General features: G+C 40.2%; 1 protein-coding gene across 1 annotated transcript; it reads left to right on the top strand.

Annotated features, from left to right (window-relative positions):
- Positions 1-5,049: 5,049 nt before the first annotated feature.
- Positions 5,050-10,254, top strand: LOC310995466 (transient receptor potential cation channel subfamily V member 1-like; the record flags this gene model as incomplete). The annotated part of the gene is made up of 15 exons (XM_083984533.1): positions 5,050-5,189; positions 5,581-5,726; positions 6,017-6,169; positions 6,328-6,465; positions 6,566-6,870; positions 7,070-7,246; positions 7,372-7,527; positions 7,617-7,712; positions 7,815-7,885; positions 7,962-8,127; positions 8,206-8,272; positions 8,380-8,705; positions 8,920-9,044; positions 9,790-9,896; positions 10,070-10,254. The coding sequence occupies 15 exons, from the start codon at positions 5,050-5,052 to the stop codon at positions 10,153-10,155; spliced, it is 2,259 nt and encodes a 752-aa protein (XP_083840659.1). The 3' UTR covers positions 10,156-10,254.
- Between the last annotated feature and the right edge of the window lie 191 nt (positions 10,255-10,445).

Below are 10,445 nucleotides of genomic sequence, written 5' to 3'. Positions count from 1 at the left end.
CCAGGCGGTGTTCTGTCGAGACACACCTTGTCAAACGTGTCAAACAGGAAGTGTGGATTCACATGTATGCACAAAGAAACAATAACACACAGCCAAAGTGAACTGATCATTCCAGTCAGTCTGTGCCTGAGATTCCCCTGTGGGATAAAGATATTGATCACTAAATGGGTCTATTCCTGTCTGAGGTGTTGTACAGACAGAGCCTGTCATTGCTTCAGCTGCTGTAGCTGCTTCTCTGACCTCCCACAAAGCTGTGCAGCAGCACAGAGGCTGGCTGGTGGGGTAATCAGAGAAAATGGTTTTGAGAAGTCAGGTCTAAGTGATTCTTATCAGCCAAATAAATAAACTTTAAATCAGAAATTGCACTATTTAGTCTTCTAACTACATCTACAGAGAACCAAACTAGGGCCCAGGATAAAACTGAAATAAAATCTTACCATAGAATGCATTACTCTGAATCTCTTCCTTTCTTGTTGTCTATATCCTGTACATCCTGTATAGACTACCATGGCTCCGGGACCTTGGCATTTGGATTGATCAGGAGTTATTCTTAGAAGTTATGTATCAAATTTTGCCGTTATTGATCCTGGTCCAGACTGCACTGTACAAATCCTTGCTGAAGCAACAGTAGAATTAAAAAAAAAAAAAAATCCATTATAATTTGTACAAGCATGCCTCAGCTATAGGTCTAAAGGTCATTGGTGCAGTTGCTCTCTCAGGTTCATTATTAGTTGTGTGTTTAAGACTCACCATGTTATCACATGCATCCTTTGCAAAAGGTTGAGTGATTGCAGGAAATATGCCTTTATGTATTACATTCATGCTAGTTTTGTCCACTGTTTGTTTTGTTGTTTTTTTTATCTCATGTTCCTACAATTACAGTATCTGCTCAGCATCATTGTAAATGAGGGCTTTATGGTCAGGGATATAATAATAATAATAATAATAATAATAATAATAATAATAATAATAATAATAATAATAATAATAATAATAATAATAATAATAATAATAATACTGATGTCTAAATATCAAATAGGAAAAAAGTGAAAGAAACATTAATGAAGAGATTCAGTTGTTTGAATCTATCAATTATTTTTCTTATTAACCTCTGACTGTATCAATAGCAAGGTAAGTGCATAGATGTGTTTACAATAAGTGCTGACCATGCTGACCTGGATCTTTTGCATTAATAAAGTTGGTTTGAACTTTCATGCATTAATCATTTTATCAATTAATAACTGCATCAACTCATTTTGACACAGCTGTGTGTGGATAACATGATAACAGTTTTACTTTCACGTTCCAAGCTGAGGGACACATCAAAATCACTACCACAGCTCACTTTTGAGGGTTTACGTAGACCTACGGAAGTCCTAGTATAGACCAGCTGTCTGGATAATTCTTCTGTTCAGGAGTAATGTAGTGCTCTCGTAGAAATAAAAAACTAAAACTGCTGCAGTTAAATACAGCTGTCCTGCAGTAACCCCTATTTTCCTGTGAAAGTTTCAGTGTTCAGTTTCAGTAAAACATTTTTAGAGGGGCTAATTCCTCTGTATGTTGTTTACTGATGTAGTTTGTGGTAACAGTATTGTGTAATGTTGATATGTTCCTACTGTTTTGTCTACCCCCTATTCAAATCAGTGAGGGTAGGCCAAACGACTGACACACCTCTATAATGTATTACAGTCCCATAGCACCACAACCCACAGCCCTCATGATGATCACAGCAGGTCAATTAACACCTCTGCAACACAGTTTCAACAGGAACTTAACATTATGACCTCAGTGAAAGAGGGTTGTATCAGTATGTAGCAGTTTTAGCTACATGTTTCTCATGAATAAACAAATAAGAGCCACCCACGTTACAAGACCAATAGGTTTGTGGGGGTGTGCACTTAGCTCTGGTCTCCACTAGAGGCTGCTACAAGAGCAGTTGTGAAGTGAGTCTCGGTCACTCACTGAGTTGAAGTGAACTCCAGTCATAGTTACTGTAAATATGTGCATTAAAACCATAAAACATAAACACTTTACAAGTAAAAAGCTGAAACGTCATCAACAACTGCACCACATAGTTACCCATGGCTGGACACTTTAAGCACAAGTGGAAAACACAGAAATTGTTACACTGTATTCAATGTATGAGAGTTGATGGCCAATAACTATTCATGCGCTTCCTAGAATTTGTCTAAAGCTAATTTGTAAATCCTTTCTGCAAAATAAATGAAAAGCATGTTGAAATCAGTAATGTATCCCGTCATGCTGTACCTGAATCTCACAATACATTTCCTCAGGTCTGTTGAGGGAATTCATATCCAGCATCAAACCTGAATGTGTGTTCTGTGTGGCTCTGACATTGTACAGAGAGATCATTTAAATGTACAGAAGTAAATCTATAGCACACATACATGATTTTTCCCAGAAAATTTGCAGTTCCTTGAAATAAAACAATGGCTGCGTCAAACATACTAGATGTGTAATTGGAAACCAACCTGAGGGAAAATAATTAACTTTTGGAAACCCCATCTTATTGGTAGAGGTGCAGAGATGCTTCACTATCTCCTCGGGCCAGCTTCTCATGTCAGGACTTGTGCAGCCAAAGCAGGCGAAAAACCTTTTTGCACACATATGCAGCGAGGAATGTTATGGGGATAACATTGGTGGATTATCTGACTGTTGGAGAGCTGGATGACTGTTGCTGACCGACTGATTTGGAATAGGCTACCAGGAGTCAAGGTAAGAAATCTTTTTCTTTTCAATTTCCTGGAAATCTTGGAGGTTTGCATCAGGTTACTTTGGTGTAGCCTACCTACAGGTAAACTCTTGTTCTGCAGTAAAAAAAAAAAGAAAAAAAAGAAAAAAAAGTGTAAAGGGTCCATGTCGGACAACCTACCAACACAAGACAGTAAAATAAAACATTCAAAGCAATTAAGTCCAATCAAGACAATTAAAATTAATTGTAAAACGGTTAAACTCGTTATATCCAGGAGCTATAAGTCCTCTCCCTCAGATCCTGTGCCTCCTCAGTCTCTGTCCTTCACTGTCTCTGTCACTGTCTACCAGCGTGAGAACCGACCATGTGACGTCACAGTTTGTCTTATACAAGATGGTCGCGCCGTTGCTAAAACACACAAAACACACAAAACTAAACTAAAGGCAGGATGAGGGAAAGAAGACAACAAATTTCTCTCTCCACTTCGCTGTTGTATTATTAAGTGGACAACATTCAATACAAACATATTCGGACGTGCGTTAAAGAAAACCAGCAGCTAACTTGCTTTTGCTTACATGTCAACAAACTCTTAAGATAATAACATAAATGTGTTAAACACACAGCCACAACAACCAACAACGACAACAATCTAAATCAACAATCAATCAATATATTATTATATTATTATCATATCTAGCTACAGTAAAAATCAATTTAGAGCATTATGTTCATTTGACTGACTGCTTCATCTCCCCTTTAAATTGGAAGATGCTACTGTGCAATGGACTGAATGATGAGATCATGGGATGTTATGCTATCACTTAAAAGATTGTAGCCTACACCTGGGCACCTGTGTTATATGGGGCATTATCTATTTCAGATCATTGTTAAGAGGTTAGCTTTAAAATACTTTTGACGAAGGTTTGGAGAGTGACTGAAACATTTGGGTGATCATTAAGCGAGAGTAATGTTTTTGATCTTTTCAAAACTTAAGAGACTCTTTCCAAGATGATTGATTGTGCAGGAAATGGTTTAAAATTACATTTTCTCCCTGTCCATCATCGGAAAAACTTGAATCATTGAAACATTTTCATTGCAGATGTCTAACTAAGGGAAGTTAATTCAGGCCACATGAGAGCTGGAAGGTTAAAGTTTCACTTCACACTAGTGATTGGTCAATTTTTGTCAAAACGATTAACTTGAATTTGATTGTTTTGGCTGATAATCACAACTAGAAAATTTCCTCTGGGAAATTTTGATAGGACCACGGGGGGATACTGCCGGTATTAAAGGAGCTCAGTCTGATACTAGAGCTACTGAGGTTTCTAACTCCGGAATAACCTGGTTGACACACCTCGCCTTGGCCTCCGCTCTCATACCGTATTGAATGAATGTCCACGCTGTTCCTTGAGTTGCAAACACAGTGGGTTTATTGCTGTGCATTGTCCATAAACAAAGAAAATAAGCAAAACAAACAAAACAGCGGCATGAAGCGCCTCCGCGCCACAGCGGTCAAAAACCGTTTGCCCTTCCGGGTCAAAACCTGAAAGAGAGTGAACAATGCCACCTATATGCACTTGAGCTCCCCAGGTGACAGCACAGCGACCCCATACACACACTGAGTGAATTACACCAGAAACCTCAGAACACAACCAAACACATTCAGCTCCTATAGCCGGGTATACCATCTCTGTCAACATGGGAATCAAACCCACAACCTGTGTGTGTTTTACCTTTGGGAAATGGTAGGGGGTGAAATCACCTTGCTGTATAACTGGGGGTGTCGCCCCATCCCCCACGGGTGCGACGCCCATGATTTCATAGCTGTAGGGGCCAGTGCTCGGTGCAATTGCCCCGTGGCCCTAATTACAGTGACGCGTTACAGCTTCTCAGATCATTGTTTTAGACCAAAACAAGCATTTAAAAAATGTTGTTAATCATCAGCAGTGTCACGTGTCACTCTATAGTAAAAGGTGAGAGGATGTGAGTAGATAAGTGTGTAATACCAAAAAAAAAGAAAAAAGATTTGAATCACAGGTAACCTGAATCTCCATTAACTCTGAATCACCATGCAGTGGATGTGCTGTGGTCTCAGCTCAGTGTGCTCTTTGTTCGTACAGAAAAGCTGCTGTTCGGTAAACAACAGACTGTCTCCTGGGGAGGGGGAGGAGCGTGACTAAGGTAACAAGCACCATAACCACCTCAGTGCTACTCCTGACCTTTGCAATTCAACACCTGTGCAGCTGAGGCTCATCATACCTGATGAGCCACTTGTGGAAGCAAATACACGGTCTAACTGTACAAGATCAAGACTGAAGTTATTAACAGCAAATAAGATGGAAAACGGACGCCCACAAGACAAAGAGGAGTCTGAAAAAGACAAAGAAGAGGAGGGGAATGGTCTGGATTGGCTGCTTGGAAATGACAGCTCAGAGACCATCCCTGCACCGATGGACACCAACATTTTAACGTCAAGGTAACCGGCCTTAATGTGAAGGGACTGTTAATACTCATAGATTTTAAGTATTAAATAATACCTACTATCTGCTAGAGTCATCAACATAGAAATCAGTGTGGTTATTTTAAGGATAAAGATTGTATTTTAGTCTTAAGAGATTAAGAGTGTCAGATGACGTGTGGGAGGATTTCAGGTTAAACACACATCTTTGTTATACAGCCCTTATTTGTTCACAGACTGGATCCTTTTCAAACAGTAAACAAACATTATGTTAAAGTTATGTTTGGAGAAGATCATATTCAAAAACGACTGGCAATGCAATTTAGGGTTCTTGCATGGTTTAAAACCTTGAGCTGCACAATGTATTTGATCTTGTGTGATTTCCCCCTCCCCATTTCAGACAACAGAGTTCCAAGATTGACAACATTTACATTGAAGCGTTCACCAGGGAGACGGTGTTTGAAGCAGCTTCCCAGGGGGACGCGAGTCAGCTGCAGGGCCTGCTCCACTACCTGCAAGTTAATGATAAGCATCTTACAAGCACTGAATTCACAGGCAAGTGGAAAGACACACTTTTATCTTCCTGTTATCTGTTTCCATGTTAATTTGTATTGGTGCCACCATGACCAAGACTGGTTGGATGAGTTCTGAATCAGCTTGTGCAGAAAAGACATCAGTGAACCAGTCATGTGAAACAGTCAATACTGTTTAGTCAAAATAAAGATCTTACCGGTAATACCTGAAATATTTTTTAAAAAGATACCAAATAAGATGAAGCTGAATGTGAACTGTGTCATTTAGGTTAATAAAACTCCTCTTGAACTCATTGTGTGTCCAACTTGTAGATGAAACAAATGGGAAGACCGCCCTCCTGAAAGCTCTGCTGAATCTAAAAGACGGAAAAAATGACACCATTGAAGTTTTGCTTGACATAGCAGAGAAATCCGGAGACTTGGAAAATTTTATCAACGCGTCTTACAATGACTTTTTCTACAAAGGTAGGTGACATGAAACAGAGGGTCATGAGTAATAAACATGTAGGTGCTAACAACAGGGCACTCAGGAAGCGTCCGCCGTTACAGATTTTACTAAATTCCTCAACTGATAAGAGATTTTTACTGTGATACTGACTGTGGCAACAAACTTCTTGTCACAGGTCAGACAGCCTTGCATGTTGCCATTGAAAGACGGAGCTTCGATCATGTGAAACTGCTGGTCAAGAAAGGAGCAGACGTACAGGCTAAAGCCAATGGGAAGTTCTTCCAGCATAATGCAGGAACAGGCTTTTATTTTGGTGCGTAATTACATCCAAATAATCTGAAGCTAGATTTACTACCTCAGTTGTTAACGTCCAGATCTTGTCAATAAAGTCAAAAAATGTTTGTTTTCAACAGGAGAACTTCCACTGTCTTTGGCTGCCTGCACAAACCAGCCTGATATTGTGTCTTTCCTGATGGAGAACCCTTACAGAAGAGCAGACTTGACTGACAAAGACTCACAAGGAAACACTGTCCTGCACACCTTGGTGGTCATAGCCGACAACACACAAGAAAACACTGATATGGTTGCAAGGATGTATGATGAGATCCTCATTCTGCACCACAAACTGGAGAAAACAACAAAGGTCAAACTGGAAGATATTGAAAACAATCAGGGGTTAACTCCTCTGAAGTTAGCGGCCAAGTTCGGGAAGATCGGGGTGGGTCTGTTTTTATTTGACGGTCTGAGTGTATTCCCAGATAAGCTTTGTTATTGATGTACAACCGCTCTATTTAACTTAGGTGTGTTGGCCTGTAACATGAAGTGTGGGAAACATTAACGTGCGTGTTCAAGTCACAAGAGGACACATCTGTTGTAACATGAGATAATAATCTCCTCTCTGATCTGTCGCTTCCCAGCTGTTCACGCACATTTTGCGACGGGAATTTGTGGATGAGGAGATGAGGCCGCTGTCCAGGAAGTTACTAGAGTGGGTCTACGGACCTGTTCACTCCTCACTTTACGATATGAGTTCCATCGACACCAATGAAGACAACTCTGTGTTGGACATAGTTGTCTGTGGCAGCGAAATTCCGGTTCGAGTCTTTACTTTGATCTCATTTGAATTTACAACTAACAAAAAAACAATTGTAATAATCCTCCTTTTGTTTTTGTTGTTGAGTGTTTTCAATGTGAAAACTGTTCTTGAACATTACCCCAGAATCGTGCTGAGATGCTCCAGATCGAGCCTCTATGCAGTCTTCTCCAGGATAAATGGGACCGGTTCGCTTCCAAATTATTCTTGGTGAATTTCTTGGTGTACCTGACGTACCTGATCATCTTCACCACAGTGGCCTTCTACAGAAAGGAAGGGCAGGTAAAACCCAACTAAACCACTGCCTAACTCAAAACATCACAGTCTTTGTTTCGGCCTAAGGACTCCTCCTTTAACTTTTTAACCTGCAGCCACCGTTTCCTGTTGAAAACACCCCGGCTGACTACTTCCGTTGCATCGGTGAGCTCATCAGTGTCCTTGGAGCGGTGTGGTTCCTCTACAAAGCGGTGAGAAAGTGGAATCTGGTGCAATAATTCACAGAAAAAGTGATACATTTGATTTCAAACTATTTCCAAATTTCCCTGTTGTCTCGATTTCTAAATCCATAGATATGTATTTTCAAGAGGAACCCCCCAACCTTCAAGTCTCTCTACACTCATGGGTTCTGTGACATCCTATTGTAAGTGCCATTGCTCTTGTGAAGACTAGCTTTTACTATCAGTGCTTTCTTACCACTACACGTTGTTTGTTTGTAGTTTTCTGCAGGCCGCACTGCTTCTGATCTGCGCATTATTGTACTTCTGTGGACGGAGAGAATATGTTGGACTCCTTGTGCTGTCACTGGCTCTTGCCTGGATCAATGTCCTTTACTATTCAAGAGGCTCTAAAGAACTGGGGATGTACAGTGTCATGATGCAAAGAGTAAGACTTAAGTCAGTTTTATAGTTACCTAAAGTCTCAGTATGGGCCACCTGGTTTTAAGTCTGTGTGTCTTTTCAGATGATCCTGGGTGATCTGTTACACTTCTTATGTGTCTATGGTGTCCTGCTCTTTGGATTTTCTGCAGGTAAAACTCAAATGGACTCCACATTTAGACATTTTAACACATGGAGAAATTAAGAGTTAAGATGTTTTTTTTGTTTTTGTTGTTTAAACTTTTCTTCTTATCCACAGCTATTGTTGCACTCATAGAAGACTCTCCTCCAACTCTGGCCGATGGCACACCGGCACGTGGAAGGAGCTTCGCTGCCGACACGTTCAAATGCAAGAAACCAAGTTACAATGACATTCGTTTTACAACACTGGAGCTGTTCAAGTTCACTATTGGAATGGGAGATCTGGAGTTCACTGACCACGTTCAATATAAGGAGGTTTTCTACATCCTGCTCATCTTGTACATAGTGCTCACATACATCCTGCTGCTCAACATGCTCATAGCTCTGATGGGAAACACAGTCGAAAGAATCTCGAAGGAGAGTGAAAACATCTGGAACCTGCAGGTGGGAAGATGCTATGGCCTGTAAACTTGACTTCAGTGCGCAGAATCAGGGTTAAAATAAACTCACAAATTCTGGATTTTTCCTAAAGATGTCTGTAAATGTACCTGGATATCAGGTTGCGTGTTGCGGTTAGGCCAGAACAGAGTTTCTAAATTATGTGTAAACATATTAAACATTTTATGTAATCTACTATCATTTTGTTGCACATCCTCAGAGAGCCTTTACAATTTTGGACATGGAGAGGACTCTGCCCAGGTGCCTGAGAACTAAGCTGTACTCAGGAGTGTCAAAGATGGTGTGTCTTGGAGGACAAAAGGATGAGTCTCGGATATTTTTCAGGTATAATAAATATGTGAATTTATTTAAATCATGTGCTTTCGCTATATCTGTTCACTACTTGGTACTCCACTACGTAACAGGGAAAAACATGGTAAATTTATTTTACCTTTCACAATAGCAGATTAGAGAAAATACAAATCATAAAACCAAACTGAATGTAAAGTTAATAAAGACAGTAGTCATAGACCTGGATCAACACCTTCATTATAATAAATAATTGTCTACTGCATGATATAACATCACTGTGACCAACAGCTTATAATTTTGATATTTTAAGAATATTCTGTACTTTAACTTTCATATTCAGTTTAAGTTAAAGGCCTAAGTAAAATCACACTGGATCTCTTTAACAACTGAATTTTAACACTGCCCTCTAGTGTTGTGTAACCCTGCAGAAGGTTTCAGTTTTATATTGTGCTTTGTGACATGGAACTAGGTAACAGTGACTGTATTACAGTGTTGTAGTTACTCTTAAACAGTGATGGCATCAGATTATCCACATCTCAAAATGGCACTCTGCTGAGGTTTTAATTATTAATTGATGCTTTGCACCACAAACTAAACTTTACTCAATTACTTTGCACAGTGGTGGTAACAAGATATATTGAATACCACCATGGGTAGTTTCTCTTTTATTAATTTAGTTGAACTGGCCCTTTAAATCCTGTATTATCAGTTTATGAAGATATGATCGTGTCAAGCATTTCTAGTCCTCCTTGTGATCATGAGTCTTACTGAACTTCAGGGTGGAGGAAATTAACTGGATACAGTGGAGGTCAGATCTTGGTGTAATCCAAGAGGAGGACCCGGGGAATCAAATGATTAAACCACAGCCCTACGACCAGACTCTTGGTACGACCACACACACACACACACACACACACACACACACACACACACACACACACACACACACACACACACACACACACACACACACACACACACACACACACACACACACACACCTATACATGTGTCTCTTACTGGTAAACCCGTCACTGAGCTGCCTTCTAATCTTTCAGGGAACCGTTGGAACCTAAGTCCGCTCCTGGAGAGGATTCGTTCAAGACGTCGCCAACCTCAGCTTCCCAGCAAGTCCACAGTTTAAATGTGAACATTCAGGATTCATGTGGACATGAGCATCCTATCTGGATTTACAGTATTAGATTCAGACCAGGGGCTGGTTTCACGAAGACAGACCGTGGCTTCGATAGGACAAGAATCAGTCATCTGTTGCACAAGGTACAACAGATTCTGGGACAATTAAAAAAGAGAGTTACCCCAGCATGAAATGTGAAATGAAAATGTGTTACAAGTTACAGTTTCAAGGATATGTTACTCTGCATTCAGCAGAGTGAAACGATAATTTTCCTCAGGCGAATTGGAATCGGCCACTCC

The sequence above is a fragment of the Trachurus trachurus genome (genome assembly GCF_905171665.1).
Source record: "Trachurus trachurus genome assembly, chromosome: 13".
In the NCBI taxonomy this organism is placed as follows: domain Eukaryota; kingdom Metazoa; phylum Chordata; class Actinopteri; order Carangiformes; family Carangidae; genus Trachurus; species Trachurus trachurus.
This window is presented reverse-complemented; position numbering and strand designations above follow the sequence as displayed.